Below are 20,614 nucleotides of genomic sequence, written 5' to 3'. Positions count from 1 at the left end.
CTCTGATTTCAAAGCTGCTGTTCTGCTCCTTCCCTGGAGCACCCAGCCGATGCTCTCTAGACCACTGATTCTCCATTTTTCAAATCCCTGCCGGAAATACATTTTCTTCTTTCCCTACCTAGTATTTAACTGCTATCTGCCTTGAAACCACACAGTATCTTAAAGAAACACTGGATTGGAATAAAACATTACTTCCAGCCTTCACATCCAACATTAATCAGGACTATATCTCTGCTTTGAGTAAATACTATATATTGTATATACTAAAGTTTTTGAATAAGACATTAAGAAGGAGGAAACATGTTATTGATGTATCAAGACAGGAAGCTCATAGCTGCAGTCCAAGGCAAAGGAATTCCCAGCTTCAGATGCTCAAAGCAGCAATTTCCCATAATACTCTGACAACACGTGCAATATTTTTTAATGATTTTCATGCTCGGATCCCCTAAGGAAAGTGCAGGGTAGGCGAAAAGGATCATGAATATAGCTTATGGTGGCCCTTTGTTTTGAGAAATTTGGAAGCACTGCATTGAAACTACCTTTTTTTACCTGGTTGTTCTGATGAAATGTATTTTATGTTGCCCTAACAGTCATATACAAAATATTTCAAACTTTGTCATTTAACCTTGTATTGTCTGAGGGACACAACTTGTACACGATACTTTTCTTCAGAGCAAAATTGCCCACATTTTAGATGGCCTTTGTATGCACCCTGATTTCGAAACAGCTCAAATAAATAGAGAGTAATGCTGAAAATGATACAATGACAACTGTTTATTTTAAAAACCAAAGTCTTTGGGTTGTATTCCCATTGCTGCCAGTTTAGCTAAGGACTCCAATTCCTGTGTGTGTACATACAAGTACACATACATGTATGCAGAATTTTTGCATTCAAAAAGGACATTTCATCAAAAATCTTCATATATAGCCTGTCAATGACACTTGGGAGCCAAGCCACCAGGCCAAGGATCATTTCACCGTCACACAAAATGCAGAAGTGAATTAGGAAATCGTAGAAAAGGCACAGAAAATGCCCAAGGCAGGCAGCAACACGGAAAAATCTCAAAACACTAGAGAAAACTCAAATGCCAAGACAGCAGCCAAAATCTCCTCAACACCAGGAAGCCTTCCTTTCCTGAGCTGCTAGGACACTCCTGCTCAGGGCTAAAAAATTGCCATGACAGCTGTGCACGCACAAGTAGGGCCATAAAGGCTGCTCTTGGGACTCTCCTCAGGGCAATCCTGCAAATACAAGTGGTGTCCAACAGCTTAAGGGGAAACAAAAACCTTTTCAAACACTGTAACAATGCAGCAACAGTGTGTTGCGGGAACCACTAAATAAATACTATTTTTTTGCAGTGAAATCCTCAGTGAGCTTTGATTAAATAGTGATAGGGCTAATCTCTACATGCCCACACTTGGGACCTTACATTTGCCATGTCACGTGGCCCCTCTAAATGAGTTTGAAAGGCTTTCATAGATCAAGGTCCATTAGAATTTCTCTTCTCTTTGCAGGATGAAGCAATGATTTTCCCTCACTTAACGTTCACTTAAGCAGCTGGTATACACAGGGTTATACTGATACCACACTGTACTGGCCAACTTCCATCACTGCAGTGTCCTGGGAGATGAGGTCTGGCCTGGAAAGCTGCCTGGATGGGGAACAGAACCATTTTTGCGACAAAAGAAGAAAGCCGAGAACCTCTCACGTGAACTGCAGGCCTGATGCTACTAGGATCACGCACAGCTGGTAACCCTCTGACCACACTGCCTGGGGCTTTGCGCTCACCAGACCTCGCAAATTTGTTTCTAGCAAATCTGGGATTGCATGTCCTCAGGAAAACCCTGCATGCTGCAGGATGATGAATGTTGGGGATGCAGCAAGAAGCTTTCCTCTTGCAGACCTTTTCTCCTTTTTTTCTGCTTCCTTGTGAGCAGATCACCCCCACACACGTGGTAAATGACCTTAAAGATCTCCCGTTCCCACTACAGCTTTCGCTGAAGTGGTTTCACTCAAGCACTTCTTTAGATACAAGAATCCCCGTGCTCAGAAATGGATCCGTCTCTAGGATGAAGCGAGCCATCTGCTGAGCTGTGCACTGCAGCACCCTCAGCACATTAGGAGAGAGAGAAAAGCGAGCAGAATAACCACATCCAACTGGAAAAGCAAGTGGGAATGCATTTACGCTGAAATTTGACCCAGGCCCTGCAGCTTACACTTCAAACTCAATAACAGCACAGGCGTGTTAAAGGTCAGGAGCATAAAACACCTTCATCTCACCTCTCTTCCAAAGATAGCAGAGCTGCAGGGCCTGCCAGTCTGCCGGCAGAGTGGCTAAGTACTCTCTTAGGGGAGAGTACCATTTACTGCTTCATCAGCCACACTTCCTGAAATAGCCTGTTTCTCCTCGGAGGCCACTCATCTGATCGCCGTCTACAACTTGCGGGGACTTTAGAGACCAGCCAGGAAGACCGTAGAAACTTTCCCATTGCCGTCAGCCCAGTCAGGTATGTCTGGCACAGCAAGAGCCTTCCCAGAGACCGGGGTTTGGTACCCATCAGGCACGACAAAGTTGGTAGGCATTGAATCTTCACCTTAGCGGAGATTGCCCCATGACCTAAGACAGTAAAACACGGATGCCACGTGCAAGACAATTCAGGTAAGCCCTGGTTATCAAGGACGTCGCCAAACGAGGAGCTTTCCAGACAACTCTGCTAGCTGTGAGATCTTAACTACTTCACACGTCACTGGAGCAGATATTAAAAAGGCAGCCGCTTCTCTAGCAGGTCTGCTTGCTCTGTAAAATTAGCGCTCACAGTTTTCCTCTTGCAGTTCAGCTGTAAGAAGGGTTGGGAATAGCTGTGCCTCGCACTATCTGGCTGTCGCACAAAGCAAGCAATTAGAAGCACAAGCGTCCCCATTTGCTCCCACGCTTCATTTTTAATCTCATAAACAGAGATTGAGCCACAAAACTGAGAGCGGGAGACTTTTTTTTTCAAGTTTAGGGGTAGTTAGATGCACATTTGATGTGTGTCGATACGTTACCATGGAAGAATCGAGCTGAATGAGAGTCACAGCCATACTTGTGAGTTCAGCCCTGCGGTGCCGGTGTTAGTTCTGCAGGTAATGGGCAAGTAATGATAAATATGCACTTATCCCGGACTGCAGTTGCAATCACAGCTTGGTCCTGAAGGTGTAAGCATGACGTGAAGACTAGGTGACAGTCTGAATGGGGACACATAAACCCAGCAGGCTTTTCTGCTGGTGGTCACTGGATGGCGTTTCTCTTCTGAGTGCCAGCAATTCAAGATTAACGGGGAGTCAGTACGTTTTAGGATTCTATGTTGTTCAGTAATTCAATTTCCAGTTATGCTCCCATACTGTCTGATTAGACCCAAACTCAAGTGAACTCCTCTGCACTCCTGTACAGATCGGAACACCGAGTTTCAGGTCCACCTCTTGGAGTTAAGTAACCTTTCCTAACCTTGACCTGCCCACCACGTACCTGGGCAGTAAGAGGATGCCAGCCACGAGCAGCCCTGCAGTAACTACTTCTGTGCAGTCTCTTATTCCCCACTAATGCTGCACAATACGCAGTCTTTCAGCGGTACGGGAATGAGTGTCTTCACCTTCACGAAGGGTCAGAGCAGGCACCCTGCCAGTCGTGGCGGAGCAGCTGATGCAGAGTATCTGGAGCCCATACTGCTGTGGCACAGCATTAAGCGGTTCTGCAGGTCTTCCTGGGGCAGTAGTAACTGGGACGATGGAGCAAGGGTCTGCTTCCTTAGGGTCTCAGTAAAAGCATTGTTCTTGAGTCAGATCTAGGTCGCTGCTAACTCAAATACCTCACACCACGCTCTTTCGCCTGGTGTGGATGTGCCTTCAGAATTAGGACAGCCTTGGATGCCGGTAGATAAGATAGAGGAAAAATGAGGGCTGAAAGATATGAGAGTGTAAACTTTGCAATTCTCAATACCTGCCTGATAAGAGAGATGTGGTGAGGGTTTTTTTCCAAATCTACTCTTTCCACACACACCAGAGGAACCAACCTCGCTGCTCTTCAGTCCAGCCTGACTAAAATGCAAGAGCTTTCTCAGAACACTGGGGTTCGCTTGAGAGATTATAGCTGCAGCCTGAAGATGGGCTATCAACTGATTTTAAGAGATTAAAAAGTGTTTCTCAAACTTTGTTGGCAGCATTCCCTTCCAGTGCGGCTGTTCTGCAAATCGGAGTACTCATTTTTAATTAATGTGGAAAAATGAAACACTGGGAATGATGATAAATGGTTTTGATTTGGCCCGTCCTGGCTCCGTTAGCCTCCGCGGCTAAGCCTCTTAGTTAGCAATTTGCCATCGTCTTTATGAAAAAGAAAGAAAGAATCCAGTGTGTTAAAAACAGAATTTGGAACAGTCATTTTAATTCTGAACAGCTGTTCTGTTTAACCATCTACCTCTTAATATTCTTTATCAGCAAACATTTCTGTGACAAAGAGGCTGCTCATATACACGCCCAAGGAATGGCTTGTCACAGAGACACCCTTATTTGCCTGCAAACGTTTCTGTTCACTATTTTTCCTTGATTGTATACTATTCCTGGGAAATTCATTGTAGTCCTGATTAACCATTCTCACCCAGGCAACCAGCAGGCACCAAACAGCCTGGCAGGATCAACTGACCGATCACACAACCCAGACTGTGGAAGAAAACACATACACAATACTCTCTGAGTGAAGTGTTACGCATTTGATGAACACTTGTAAACAAAGCATCTCTTGTGCTAAAAGAAATTCTTGACCGCAACAAATTATATGGAAGAGAACAAAGGAATTTGTACCAAGGTGGCAACTTTTTGTTGCATATGATTTTATTTCCCTTTCCTCTCTTCCTTGGATATAACTACATAAGACAGTCTCCCAAGCAAAGGATTTCAGATGCTTCTCCGCTTTTGTTCTCCCAGGTCTTTCAGAAGCTCTATCTCTTCTTTTCCTTGTACGTGGACTAAAGGCTATGGTGCAGAGCTTTACATACGATTTGGAAATAAATAATGGATGATTGACTAAGCCAGTGACAGACTATAGCAGCAGCAGCTGTGTATGCTGGAAGCTCATTGCAGCTTGGGAATTCTCTTTCCAAGTGAACGGAGGCAGTGAGGGATCTCTGCTCCCGTTCACAAGGGCTTGACACCACTTTCATCACAATCTGGTTTTGGCCCATTCGGAAAAGGGTGAGGCTTCTGGTTTGCCCCTATAACTATCTGTAAAGGACTTGATGAAACAATTCTCACGTGGCCAACAGTCCCATCAACACCAATGAATGCACAAGGAGAGCTGGACTGAAGCCTGACAGCCAATACTGCTTTCCAAACTGAGATCTGGTTTTGAATGTATATAGACTTGAGCCCTCATGGCGGCCCTTAAAGTTTCAATTTGTAAAAAAACTCACCCAACAGCGTAAATGCTACAGTAAATTCACATCCAGCTAGAAAAGTGCATCACCACAGCCTCCTTAGCTCTCCCCAGAAGCCTTTCCAGTTTCCTTTCCGCATTTCACTGTCCTGAAATGCGAGGAATCTGTCCTACATCTGTCCGTAAATTAAACATCCCATTGGGCAGATGCAAACGATCACAGCTAGAGGAAGGTCTGAAGATCTCACAGATATGTGTCCGGTATCTTTCTCCATATTTACAGTTTCACCCAAGAACACATCTCCCCACTGTGAACAGGACTCCACAAAGACAATTTTCCTCAGGTAAGCTGTGAACAGCAAATTACGGTTTAGTGAGTCACAGATCCTAAAATATCCCTCTGAAGCATGTGACTGCCGCATCATCTTCATCATAATAATAACAATAATTGAGCAATGCAAGTGTACCCTTTTGGAACGTGCTAAGGAAATCTCAGTGTGGAGGAGGAGAGACAGGCACACCCAGGCAGTTTTAGACACTCACGGCACCTAGGGGCATCCAGACAGACAGGCACACCCCATCTATTACAGAATGAGACAGATAAGCACGTTCTGCTTCTACGGACAAAAAAACTCACCAGTTTGACAAAAGACAGGTAGGACAGCTAATACTGACCAATACCATGACCTCATCTCACAGTGTACAGATAATGACTGCAAACTGGCTTCATTTAATCTGAATATATGCCTTATTTCACAATCCAATGTATCTATATAATATATAAACCTATGCTTTTTGATGCTTTCAGGTTCTTGTCAGGTTTTCAAGATGGGTATCATTAGAGGTATTGACCATCTGCAAGGCTGTAAGGGGAGTCTAGTGGGCGCTGGGAAGCTGAAATCTAGATCTGGACATCACCTCATAGATTAAATGAAATGTGAGGTATCTCTCAAGTACAGATCTTGTCTGACTCGGAAAGGTGATAGTTTCTCATGTTTTCCCTCAAGCACCATGTTTCCCCTGAAAAGGAAACAAACAAAAGCGGTCCCTTGCAAGAACAGCCAATGTGGTGACCCTACAACTGAGGTTGTGATGTTTCCTAAATGTTTTAGCGGAGCCACCACATTACTTAGCTCCTCTCTAGGAGGAAGGAGCTGATGGGCTAAACTAACCTTTGCCAGTCATCCTGCACGAATCTTACAGCAGCTTTAAACTGGCTGGCTGAGAGATCCAGCTCTCAGCTGAGGGATACTGTTTGGTATCAACATAGAGTCTAAGTTGGCCAACAAACAGCAATCATTCAGACACTGTTATGGTCTATTTTGGGATTCACACAGTTGTGACATTCCTCTTCATATTCACCAGCAATCTGTTAGGAAGAGAGCTTGGACATTTCTGGAAGAACTACAGGATGGAAAACTCACTGGGGTGCTTAGTCAATATTCGGGACTGAGCCACAGTCTGGTATATTCGGTATAGTTCATAACATGAGGAGCACCCAGGCCTTTCAATATTTTGGGACCTTTTCTGACCGCATCTGCACCCAGATTGGCAGTGACCACTGCCAGACTCTTCTGTAAGAAAACTTCAGTGTTGCATAGCTTGTTTCAGGCATCCACTGTTGACCAGTAGCCAAAGGAAGAAATCTCAGAGATTTCCTTAAGGCTAATGCACAGAGGGGGAGAGAAGGAAAAGTCACCCGTGTCTCAGTTCCCCCTAACACCATGTATGTCCATGGGCTCAGGCAAACTCTGAAAGAGGGAAGCAACACCAACTCCCAATGTCACTTTGCCACACCACCCTCCAAGAAACCAGTCCTTTCTTCAGTTGCTTCTGCAGCTGCTCAGATCTGAGGAATTAAACCTCTGTGGCAATCTCTTTTCCTCTGGCAAAGTCAGCGTTCCAGCACAGGAGACATACATTGTCCTTGTGACTTCTCCTGAACAGCAATCAATACCGGTACGACGAAACCTCTGAAGTTACTTAAACTTACTTTGTGCAATATGACTAACAGACAGATTAAAAAATGATCCAGCAGGAATTTTTCTTCCTTAATTTTTAGGTTCCACACATCAATTCCACTCCAGCTACCGTGACTAATACCCACCGCACCTGCACCCCAGGCTTTCCTGATTCTAGATCACACGTACTTTTAGAAAGATTTGTAAGTAATTTATCTTATTCTTGGCTTGAGGTACCTGAAAATGCTGAGCATCCATTTTCATAAAGTAAGATTTTGTGATGATGTGTCTAGTGGGGCACCTGGAAATCAAAGCATTTGAAATCCTGTAATCATTGCTGAATATCTTAGCTCTAATTTCTCTCATACAAGTATTTTCAAAATCATACTTTTATCACAATTATGATGCTATTTGCTTCTCCTTGAGGCTCTGGCTCTTGGATTCAAGTGAGTAGATGCGTGTCTGTGCCACACTGTGAGCACAACCTCAGCAAGGTCCAGAAACCTACCAGCAGCGGACTCACACTACCGATGCATAAAGCCCACCTTATTAGCCCTGCTAACAGGGAATTACCCAGGCACCAGTTTTAGACCTGCATTAATACCTTTACATAGAGCTGTGCTGCACAGCTATCCCAGTTTGCCCAGCACTGCACTACCCCATGCCATCACGCTAGGCTGGACATATCTCAAAGAGAAACTCGAGTCTCCATTTTAAAATGTCCTCCCGGTTGCAGAGAGAAGCTTGAACATATTGTACCACAGCTGCAGCTTTACCATGCAAAAGTTACATGGGTAATGAAAAGACACCTCCTAAAATGTTACTGAGAAAAAGAAATCTCACTATATTTTCGCCCATCCTTGAATTTTTAAGCATGAGGCACAACAATGCACCCAAAATATGTCAAACTGCTCTAATACATGCTGCAGACACGGTGTTTGGCCTAACAGAGCAAAGCCTGGTGCTGACAGCAGTTCTTCTGCTGTTTCTCTGCAAGAGGAGAGCCACACCCAGCTGGTACCCCCAAACCCGGGCATCAGTGAGCATCGACCCGTTTTTCAGCAAAACCTGATTCAGGAAAACCAAAGTCCCCGAGCGGCTGGTGGCAGGGCAGTTGCCAGGCCTTCGCTTTTGCTGTCCTGATGCAGAGGACACAGCAGGCTTGTTTGCCTGGCGCTTGTTTGCCCCGCGACATGGAGTACAGACACCAAAACACCTCTTGAGGGTCCGTGAGCAGGTGAAGGTAGTGGGTGGCCACTGGCAGGATCCGGGAGAGGTGAGGGCAAAGGGAAATTGGGGTGAGGAGGGGAAAGGAGGAGAGGGAGATGGGGTGCCAGCCGGAGACCCTAAGGTGCAGGAGGGGAAGAAGGCGCAGGGAGGGGAAGCGACTCGGCTACCGGGGGCTGGAGGGAGCCCCGTCTATGGGGACGACCGGTTTGGGGAGCAGCGGGGCCGAGCACGCACTCGCCCCTCGCCGGGCCGGCGCGGAGAGCGAAGAGCGGAGCCCGGGCATCACCGCGCCGCGTCCTCGCCGCCCCCGGGCGCTCGGCGGTGCGGGGGAGAGGGGGTCGCGGCGGTGCGGGGGGCGGCGGTGCCCGCGGCGGGCGGCTGGTGGCGGGGGCGGGCGGAGGCGGGCGCCCCGCGGGCTGCGGGGCGGGGGAGGAGGAGCGGCGGCCGCCGGAGGATGGGAGCGAGCGGCGGAGCCGGGGAACGGCGCGGGGGCACGGCCGGGAGCGCGGCGGCGGCGGCGGCCGCGGCATCGCCCGCGTAGGGCGTCGCGGGAGCCGGGCGGCGCCGCGGCCATGGAGAGGGCGAACCCGGCGGCGGGGAAGCTGAACGCCGGCGGCCGCGGGGCGGGCGATGGGCACGGCCCGGCGGGGGGAGCCCAGCCGCGGGCGGCGGCGGCGGTGTCGGCGGCGGCGGGTAGCGCGGAGCCGGGCGAGCTCATCGGGCGGGCGCTGGATTTCAAGAGCGAAGGGGCGCAGTGCTACAAGGACAAGAAATTCCGGGAGGCCATCGGCAAGTACCACCGCGCCTTGCTGGAGCTGAAGGCGCTGCTGCTGCTGCTGAGCCAGGAGCCGCCCGGGCAGCGCCCTCCCGCCGCCGCCGCCACCGCCACCACCGCCGCCACCACCGCCGCCACCGCCGCCGCCGGCGGGCTCAGCGAGGAGCAGCGGCAGGCGGTGGAGGCCATCGAGGTTGACTGCTACAACAGCCTGGCAGGTCAGCGGGGCGTGGGGGCGGCGGGGTGTGTGTCCGTCCCCCCTCCCGTCCTGTCCCCCCCCCCCCCCCCAGTCACCCCACCACCACCTCACCTTCGCCGCGCACACCTCCCCCCTCTCCCCTTTCCCCGCCGCAGAACCCGCTCCGCTGCCCGTTCCGTCTCCTCTCCTTCCCTTGTCATCCATTTTTATTTCTGCTCCCGCGGTTGGCACTGGAGCGCTGCCGGTGCGCGGCTCGGTGCCCGGGCTGCCTCGGGGAGCGCTGGGGAGGGGGCGCAGGGCCAGGCCGCTCCTTGGGCTCGGGCTCCTCGGCAGCCCCCCACTCCCCCAGCCCTTTCCCGGGGCTGCTCCGGCCGCCACCGGTTAATCCCCGTGTCCCCTTCCCCCGGGAGACGGGTGATCGAGGCAGCGGTGCGGACGTGGGATGCTCAGACTTAAGAGAAATAGGTGGCTGGCGAACTGGCCGAGGTTGCGGATGCTGCGTTTTTCCCTCAGCCCGAGGTGCCCTTCAATCCCTTCACCACAGCTCCAGTTCTGGTGCCTGTAATTAACATTATTACAGAGAGAGAGAGAGAGAGAGAGACTCCTTCCACCACGTTTGATGTAGGGAAGGGGAAGGGTTTGGGCGCTGCTGCAATAGCTCCAAATAGTACTAGATATAAAAAGAATTTTTGTGGCCTCTTAGCAATGAAAGTTGAAAGCAAATGTAGTGCTGGCTTTTCGGTAGCCGCCCGCCGCCACTCTGGTCAGTAGACATTTGATCATCGCTCCCTTTGCTCCCTGCCATCTGTTTGGAAGTGCTGCAGGAAGATGGAGGGGAGGGGTGGGGGGGTTAACTACTTTGTAGTCGAATTCTTAAGTCCTTACAGAGACAGAACTCCTGTTGACTTCAAGGAGCTTTACCCAGGCAAGAACTGCAGGATCAGAGGTTATTTTTGGTCCCTAGCAGCGCATGGATTTTTTTTCTTTCCAAGCCTGAAAGCATCTCTAAAACAAAAAACTTGTGCCTAGGTACATCCAGGGAAGTAGCTGTTCGTAACCTGAACAAGGTGCACAAAATGACAACATTAATAAAGCTCTGCTGTTTTCCAGAAGGATGAAGCCTTTATGTTCTTGGGGGGAAAATGGCAAAAATCAGGACCTTAGTACATCGGCTGTCACCATCACTTGGCTTTTGGCGTTCTAGACAGAGTTGGTTCGCTTTGTTTCCTGTTGTCTAGTGCTAAAAGAGATGCAGAATAAAGCGAATGGTTTGAACCACCAAGCCAGAATCTTCTCTTGTCTTAAATCCATGCCAATCTGTTATACTCAATATGCCTTTGGGGATGTAATGGGGGGCACAATTTAGCCCCCTTTAATCATGTTTTCAAATACTCTTGCTTCAAAAGCCTGTTGAAATCGCATAGAGGGAGAGGCAGGTTAGATTCCAGAGCGGTACCATAATTGCACAGCTGTAATTTTGTCTCTCTCCAAATTTCTCTTCACAGGTTTATTAAAATCCATTGTATTTGGCAAGGATCATTGAGATTGGCAGGGTTATACAAAGAGCCCATAATCCTCTGAACAATATAGCTTGGCGAGTTCCTGGGCTCGAAAAAGTACTCACAGGAAATATCTCTGCTAGATACAAATTAGACGTGGTAGGTAGAAGGTAAATGAAGTGGGAGGGAGGGATGGGACTTGCTTCTGTGGCGCTTTCTGCTGAATGCACAAGTTCCACTTGCTAGAAATGCGTCCGCTCCTGCTGACGGAGTTGTCCTGCCCAACGGTCATTGTCCAGCTCATTTACTTACTGTTTTGCGGGGATTTTTTTTCACTGTTGGTTGTATTTGATCTTGTCAGCAGTAGCAATCAGTGTGAGAAATGTGCTCTGTCTTTAACCTAGATTTGAACAGATTTTTTCCTAAATTTAACCAGTGTGAACACAGGAGGAGATAAGTATAATTAACCCTGGAGTTGCAAGCAGTGCTTTTCCTGGGATAACCTCACAGCGGGTCAAGGTGTCATTTTGCACAGCCGGTTGTCACGTGTTTTCAGTAGATGGCACGCAAAGAAGCAGCATTTGTCTCCGAAATGCGTAGCTTCGTGTGTGTCTGCTGGGCTGTCTGCAAGCAGTTTTAGAGAAACGCGGTGCATGTTGGAGAGGGGAGTGTGTAGCTAAACTGGAATTGTAGTGTTGCTACTCCTAGCCCAGTCCCAGGGCTCCTGGTCTAGCAGGAGGATCTGTGAATTCGTGTCTGAAGGGAAGACCGGGGAGGGACTTTCCCCAGAACTGTTGCAATAATTAGTATACCTTTCTAATAGCAACTGGAAGAGGTGCAGCAATGGGACTTTATTTTCTAAGAAGTGTGGTGCAGCAGAAGCCACCGATTTCTTTACACAGTGGGCTCCAGCAGAGGCACCAGCGCATACTGTTGGAGTTGAAGTCAGTGTTATTCGACATGGGGAGCAGAGGAGATGCAGGGAGTTTTGCTTCTGAGCACTGAATGGATGCCTAGAGCTGTTTTTAAGATAAATAAATCTGCATAGTGCAGAGACCATAACAGCAGTACATCTTAATTCTAGAGATGGCAGTTTTTCACTTAGCTCTGATGTATACCCAGTAGCACTAGCAGCTGTCATCTGAGTGTCCTTATTATCAAGTTCTTTTAGCACCTCCGCTTACTCTCTAAGCTTAGCATTTAAGAAGCCCACCTTGCTTTTGCGCTGTCATTTTTCACGTGGCCACCACACATCCACCTGTCAGAGACGTTTTGCATCACAAATATAGATGCACACACACACAATTACCTGTTTAGATGCAGCATACCAGTCAGGGGAGAGCATCAACTATAGATAAATATGCACTTAGCCAAATAAGCAGGTGAGAAATATACACCCAAAGGGGATTTTGGGCAATCTCATGGGTGAAGGCTGGGGTTGGTTGGTTTTGTTTTTTTTTTTAATCTGACTGGTTACATGAGTAAGAACATGTGGGCAAACACTAAACTGTTGTCAGTGCCTGTACTGCCTTGCAGAATGCAAATTTAGGTACAAACGTGCACACAGATTCTTGTTTAGCTCTACCTTTCTTGTAGAGCACCTTACCTTCAACAGGCAATTCTCATACTCCGAGGTGGGGTGGCCAACTCTTGCATTTAATCAGAGCCCCACAAAATTAGGTGTGTTTTCTAAAGTTCCCTGTTGCGGAGCTGTGTGGCACCCCCCCCCAACATAAGCTATTTAGCCTGTTTCAAAGGGTCCCAAATCTGTTTTTTAAATTCTTGTGGGGTTGTTTGTTTTTTTTTTTGGTATTTTAAATCGGGCTAGGATTTTCACCGCTTGCCATTGGCTGTGTTGCTCACATTTCTTTCACTAAGCTACGAGCTGGGCTTGAGTTTTAGCTCCAAAAGTTTTGCCTTAAAGGGACTCCCCCTCACATCTGCCAAATCCAGTCCTTCCATGGACCTGCTGATACCCCTCCCTTTTACCACAAGTCTCTTCTTTGATAAATGTCACCAGATGCAAGAGCAGCAGCATGGTCGAGGCTCCCAGAAATTGCTAGGGTAGGCAAAGAAAAAGCCTCCCAACAGCAGAGAGCCTCGCGGAATGAATGCAGGGCTGTAAGGCAAACAGTCCTTTCTTTATGACTCACTGACGGGCTCTGACCTTGAGGAAGTCACTTGACCTCTTTTTGCCTCTCTCAGCCCTATTGAAAAATAAAGAACGGGGACCACAATCTCATCCTGATGATGCATTCAGCTGAGTTTCCCCCAAGTCAGTGGTTTGTGTTCTTTTAAAAAAAAGATGAACGTATGAAGAATGCCTGCGGAAAAGCAAACTGGCCAAATATCCCTCAGGTCTCAGTCTCCTTTCCACTCCTGTAACATCTTTGATCTAGAAGCAGCTTAAATGCTTTGTGTACTGCATGCAGGTGGGGACCATTTACTACAAATGCAACCGTTACTCTCATTAAATGCAATGATCATTGTATTCCAGCATTACTGCCTAAAAGTTTACAGGGTCAAAAGGGCTATGTCTGCTCTGCAGAGAAGAAACAATTCCTAGTCTTTCCAAAGCGGCAAAATGCTAAGGGTAAGCATAGTTTTAAGCTGTTCTGGTGACCGAATGTTGCAGTGCGATAAGCAAACCTTTGTTGGTTTTCCTAAGCAGGCAGAAATGCTGGAGCTAATCCTGGCAGGAGAAACGGAACCAGAGAGAGAACTGGGGACGAGGAGTGGCACTGGGGGATCTGGGTTTCTAGTCCTCCCTCTCTGCGCTAACCAGTTGTATTATCTTCACCAAATCTTTTCATTCTTCGAACCTCAGTTTGTCCATCTGCGTTTATGACCTCTTGGGAGGACAGGAAGGCTTTGTTAATTACATGAATATAAATTAGGTGTAATGCATTTCTATACCTGTTCAAGTATGTTTAGTAAAGGAGTCTGGGCAGGAGGACACACATACCTACACAGAGTATTACAAAATGTAGCCACCCAAGATACATCTCAGCCTGAATAATGAGGTTTGGCCTCCTACACTGGCAGAACCGTGCACCAGTACCACTCATGACTATGCGAAGGTCATAGCGACAGTGCCACAAAACATGGCACTTGCAGCAGCATAGGAACCTCCTAGGACCCTCAGGCTCCAGACCGGGCTGTGGGTACGACTCCCAACCGTCACCAGTTGCACAGACGCTTGTGAGTAGTCCCACTGAGAAATCCAAGTAAAAATACTTATAATACTTAATCCAAGTAAAAATATAATTAAAACATGAGAAAAGCTGGTAAAACTTGTCTCCACTGACCACCCACTAGGACTCCTCACAAGGAGTCTCTGCTAAAATCCCATCCCAGTATATAGCCGTTAACAAGTACAGACTCTACCAGGACACATGGTGCTGTGGGTGTTAAAGCAGTCTTGGATTGTTGCTTGATGCGAAGCTTTTTTTTATGTGCTGCATCAACAAAAAACACCCTCTGTAAGGATGCCGTGCAATGGGAAAGAGAGACAGCAGCGAAGAGAGCAGGATGTGGTCTGCACTTTCACTGATGGAGGTGGGAGTTTCCCAACACTCTTGGTTTAGGTATGTCTACCGAGACAGAGTGCAGGGGAATATCTTGTTTTAAAGGTAGGCGCAATTGCAGCAGAGAATAAACACAGATGACTATGTGTAGGGTTTTTTAGTAATAGGCCTGAACCCTGACATGTATTTAAGAAAAAAGTGGAATTTGAAGCCATTGTCGTGAATTACTTTTTAGAAAGACTCTGTATTTACCTATTCCCTTTTATTTTGGAGGACAAAATTTTCCTTGTGCAGGGAGGAGTTTCTTGTGCGTTGAGAGGATGGGATGGAAATACATCCAGATGCTGGGGGAGGCGGGGGGGAGGAAGAGAAAGGATGGCAAGCTGCCTCCAAACTTGGTTTAAGTGACACGTCTGACAGCATCTCTCTTGTTGAGGCAGGAGATGCGTTTTCCTCTATATATGTCACTGTTCTTCCCAACCCTTTTCAAAAATTGGGGCTCTGGTGGAGTTTTTTTGCGGCGACTTCTACCACATGTTTATATCCCTTTGCGTGAGGAGAAGCCTGTCGCAGATGGCCTTGTCACCATGTGCCTGAAAGCGAGATTATTGGGAAGGTATAGAGCCCCTTGCCAGACTGCCCCAAGCAAGGAGCTGCAGTCTTGGCGAGCTGAGATCCATCCAAGTCGAGCTACCGCTCACCATAGGAGATGAAGCAGGAGATACCAAAAATCAAAAAGCTTCCTCAAGAAGAGAGTGGTGGTTAATTTGTTTACCTGAAGAGTACTGGTTGTTCTCCACCTTGAGAACACTGGTATGGTTTCTGAGAGTTCTGTAGTAGCACGTCCTGCCAGCTTTGCTCCATCCTCTTCTGAAATGCTGTCCTGGAGTTTCCTCCAGCAAAAGTCCCACAATGAGTCACAGCCTCTTACACCTCCGCAGGTTTCCATCAGTGCTGTGCTGAAGATGGTTCAGCTGGTTCAATAAAACTTAGTGTCAAAATCAAAGCTGGTTCCTAGTCTATTGCTAAATACACCCGTGAGCTCCATGGTTACCTCCTTTTCTGGGAGCTGGGCTACCTCTGCATGGTTCAGCAGGTGGAGCATCCTTCTCTTCATCCTGTTCACTTGGGCTCAGACCCAGAAATTTCTAACCCGACTCCAGACCTGTTTCTCCAGCCTTTCTCCTAGAAGTGCTTATCATTTCAGCAGCACATCCCCGCTTCTTCATCAGTGTCCTCTGAGCAGTGCAACTGATGCTCCAAGAATGGAGGCGCATCAGAAATTTTCACATTTTTACATTTGGATTTTAGGAGGAGCTCTAATGCACATCCGATAGAGGAGGTTGCTGTGAGGAAATCACCAATAAAAGTTAATGGTATAAATAAAAGGAGAGGTCTAAATGTTGCCAGGTCTCAGTTTCTTCTTGACATTGTGCCATCTCACAGAAAATAACATGCAAAGGACTATGAAACTGAGGAAACAAAATGAAGAAAGGAAGAAAATACAAATGAAGTTTTGAGAAAATTTACCAGCTATTTATTTTCTTCTTTGTTCTCTCACTTCATGGATGAAAAACTGATATAGAAGGAAGAAAACTGTTTATTAATCTTGTTTTCGTCTTACTCAGGCCACCATACCAGTGACTGAGGGTTAGAAATGGTTTGAAAAAGAGTCAATATTAACTATCATTAACTGGAAAGTTGTGACTAATGGCTTCTCGGGAATCTTTGCTCGTTCCTACACTGCATCTTGGATGGGAAACAGTAAGCTTAGGACATTGATCGATGAATGCAGGTAAATCTTCTTGTGGTGGTGTGGAGCATTACTATTCTGTTCTCTTTGACAAAGGTTGTGGAGTCAGCGCAGTTTCTGTAAGCTTTGCCAGAATTGCTGAAGGTAGCTTCAGCTGGGGCACACTCACTTGTGTGAGGCTGGAAGGTGGGGGTAGGACACTAGCTTGCCCTGTTCTTACATGCTCGCCTAGGCTTTGGCAACCATTGAAAGTGGGGTTGGGGTAGACAGTCGGTCTCAGTATAGCTATTTGGAGTTTAGGACACTGCTAGAAACAATACTAAGACACTTCATGGAGGTGAATTAGGCACAGTCACGTTTTCTGTCTGTGATAACCCATGGCAGAAGCAGCAGCTGGGAGCAATGATCTTTAGCTGTCATAGCTTGACGTGCCAGAGCTCATCTGTTACTATCCATAGGCAATAGCTAATGTCATGATCTTTACTTCAAAATCCACTCCATTCTCCCCAGTCTCACAAATTCTTGACGTGCCATCGCCCTGAGGCTCATAGGCTGGATAGCACCATCTGCTTCTCCTTGCCTTTGTCCTGTGTACCCAGTTCTCCCATCACGTTTCTCAGCTCAGGACTCGGGGCTGCTTACACAGCCCATGCCTTTCCCCCTTTGAATTCCTCTACTCACTTTCCCAGTTGCAGTGCAGCCATGTCAGACTTTTTTACCTCCCAGACAAAGCTTTGTCCCTTTCCAGGCTTCCCCCATCTCTGTTCTGCCAGTGAGGTCCTCTCATCCCCTTTGTTCTCATACTCTGCCCTGCAGCACCTTGGTGCACCTGATTCTTTTGAGCTGATTTTACCTGCGGTGTATTAGCTCAGGCTGGACCTTCTCTCCCTTCCTGGCTCTCCTCAAGGCCCATCTCTGCTATGACACCTACAGGAAGCCCATCATTTGGTGCTGGTTACCTATTTATGTGTAACAAGTAGGAGCACCTCTCCAGAACAGTGTGTACTATGCAAACACGTGACTGTATTCCATATCTTCACACCCTTTGTCATTCATCTTTATAGATTACCAACTCTTCTGATCGGGGTCATGAATTTTCACGCATGCCTGTCCTGTGTAGCCATGATCACAACTTTGCCTGTCATAGCAGCATGTCCTCATCTTTAAAGCCCTAGGTTGTGTAAATCACCACCGCAGAATGGTTCTGCATCAGCCTCTCAACAGGAGTCAGGGGAAATAGCAGTCTTGTGCTGTTTGCAACAGTAGCGGTTGGGGAGCTGCTTGCCAAAGAGCCCAGAATTCATAGAATCATAGAATGGTTTAGGTTGGAAGGGACCTTGAAGATCATTGAGTTCCAACCCCTCTGCCACAGGCAGAGACACCTCCCACTAGAATTGCCTGACGAGTCCTGTGTCCCAAGCTCCTGACTTTATCATGCCATCTCAGTCCTGTTCACTCATATGTACGGGCAACAAGACAGGAACTGCGACTCTGTACACGTCCCTAGGTGGAGAGAACAACCATCCTTAGGTTGCTGCGTAAGCCTTTCAGGATGCAGGACACTGATCGTTGGTTGCAAGGCTACAGCACTTTTCCTTCTCCGATACATCTACATTTGACAAGCCAAATCCCTGCCCTACTAAAGCAAATACTTTTCTAGCTGCTGCTCAGGATTCCCTTCTTTCTTTAGTAGAAGCACTGCCCGTTGCATTTACTTGCTGCCAGTTTAGGGGGCTGTCATGTAGATTGTTCTGCATGGGTGGCAGCAGCAACTCCTTTCATATCAGAGTGGCAGGCAGCAAAACTCTGCTAATCTGGCCGTCGATCTGGTTGCCTGGGAGCTGCTGGAAAGGAGCAGCTGGGTCAGCCAGCAAAGAGCCACCAAACTAGCGTTCCTCAAATTTTGATTCCAAAGCTCCTGTGACGCTCTGATTACAACTGTCAGTTTTCACCCCTCTGGTGTTACTCTGGCCTGGCCACATCAGGGACATCTAAACAGCTCATTTCCTACCTGAGGAAACTCAAGTGAGGTATCTACCTTTCTATAAGTCACCTTATTCTGTAAAGCCAGAGGTTTCAGGGCCCTCTTGGTAGAACCTAATCAGGCAATGGTGGAAATTTGCTACCTGTCTGATGCGTCTGTAAGGCTTCACCTAACATGCAAAGACTGATTTCAGATCAGCCAAGTTGGATGCTGCTTGTCTTAGGTCTTTTCCAACTTAAAAGACTTAGCTCTTGACTCCAGGCAACAGAGCCGTTTACTGCTATCTGAAGCAGATGGAAGGGAGAATACAAAACAAGCGGTGGGGTATCTTTGCCCTGCACATTCCCCAGTGTGGTGAGTGGGAGAGGAAATTTACTCCTGGAAGCAAATTAAAAGCAGAGGAAGTGTCTGGGACTTGAAAATTTATGTCAGACCTTTAGCACTTCCTTTGGCTGTTCCTGGGCTGATGTGACTAACATCTACCTCCGGTGTGCTGGGCTATCCCTACAGTCACCATCTAATCCACAAATTCACCCTGATATGAAAAGCATCTTTATGATATAAAGAACGATCTTTCAGCCAACTGCAGGGAAGAAGCTGTGAGAATTCACATTCCCGTGCGCCACTCCTGCTCCCAGAGAGGAAGAGGGCAGAAAGATTTATGTTTCATCCACTCTTTCAGAGAATAAATAGGCCCCACGGAATGGCCGTAGCCTCTCCCGAACAGGACCTGCCTGGGGAGGTCATCGCCCCACCCAGCTGATCTTGCAGAAGCAGAATGATGAGGGAAGGAGTCTGTTACGATGCTCTGGAAAACCATCATAAGTTTGCCCTAGCCATTGCTCTGCAACGGCACCTTTTTTCTTGCCTAGTGCTTCAAAAAAGAATCAAATCAGAATCTCTGCCCCATGTCTGTAGCAATGATTCTCTCATTGAACAGTCTGGTGCAAAGTTAAGACTCAACTTCTTCAGTCACTGTATTTTTTTAATGCTACCATAATTCAAATCCTAGATTACTATCCTCTTAAATGCTTTGCAGTGATTAATTGCTTAAGACACAGTAGTGCCTTCAAGTTGCAAGGAAACCAGAGCAGCATAAGATCCTCACCTATATAGAAGTACAAAGAAAATGTATTCATTTTCCTTTATACATTCTCTAACTACTGTGATGGAGCTCAAACTGAGGCAGCTCAGGAGCTTTGCTCATGGGGTAGGGGGGTAAATTAAATTAATAGATTAATACAAAATAATTTTTAAAACTCAGGGCTGATTAACTTGGAGTGCAGTGCCAGAAGGTATCATGGAGTTAAAGAACCTAATAAGGTTAGAAAAGAAGGCTTAGACACATAACTAATCAGAACATTCAGTGCTATATTAAATAGGATAAAAACTGTAAAGCAAATATTACATTTTCATGCTTGAGAACCACTGCTGACTGGTTTGGATTTATGAATAAACTGCACTGAGATTTTCATTTCCCTGTCCACGGCCATGTCACATAAATGACTCAGTCATCCTGTGATCAGCCAGTATATTCACATCCTTTTCCTCTTTGGTTGTTTCCAGCTCATGAGCTCACAAATTCTACCAGAAATTTCTAATAGTCCCAAAGAGTGTGGTCTTAAATTTTGTATTATCGACTTCCATCCCAAACAAATTTACTGCTGTCCACTGGGTCATGTAGTTCTTTTTACGTGACATTGACATCCTCATCCTTTTTAACAGTACCTTCCAACTTCACGTTGTCAGTAGGGCACTTTTACATCGGGGATTAACAAAAACACTAGACAAGCTCAATTCTGAAATTAATTCCTGAGGTATTCCGCTAGTGATCTCTATTTGCAGACCAATATGCTCATCAGCAGAACCCATTTCAGCTTCTTTAGCTACCACATAATTCTTATACTGTATCTCCATCTTCCCCAGCTTAACCGAAAAGGCACAGTCAAGACAGAGAATTGTATTACTGGCCTGATCCGGTACAATGATTTGGGTGTTCCTGGTGCCTGAAAATAAGTTCCGTAGTTGGGGTGGAAGTTACCCTCCGCGTGCTCCAAATCAGACACGCACTCCGGCTTCGTTCCTCCACTGCCAGCGATGCATTGCACAGACGTGGTTCATGTGGGGTTTGGGAATGATCCGAGATCTTTACCCGGAGCGCTTTGCCACAGTTTATATTAAAGAGAAGACCTATTATTTAGAGGGCTGGTTTATATGCTCCTGCACACTTGAAACCCTGACTTTCGCAAGCAGATAATATACTCTGCTCTGTAGTTTATTC

General features: G+C 47.1%; 1 protein-coding gene across 1 annotated transcript in view; it reads left to right on the top strand.

Annotated features, from left to right (window-relative positions):
* Window positions 1–9,168: 9,168 nt before the first annotated feature.
* Window positions 9,169–20,614, top strand: part of TTC9 (tetratricopeptide repeat domain 9) — a gene marked incomplete at its 5' end in the record, with an annotated part of 28,655 nt that continues 17,209 nt past the window's right edge. Inside the window, one exon of the mRNA XM_082485351.1 lies at window positions 9,169–9,589. Within this exon, the coding sequence (XP_082341477.1) occupies window positions 9,169–9,589 (421 nt within the window). The remainder of the gene's footprint in view (window positions 9,590–20,614) is intronic.

This window comes from Vanellus vanellus (assembly GCF_965231255.1).
Source record: "Vanellus vanellus genome assembly, chromosome: 6".
NCBI lineage: Eukaryota > Metazoa > Chordata > Aves > Charadriiformes > Charadriidae > Vanellus > Vanellus vanellus.
This window is presented reverse-complemented; position numbering and strand designations above follow the sequence as displayed.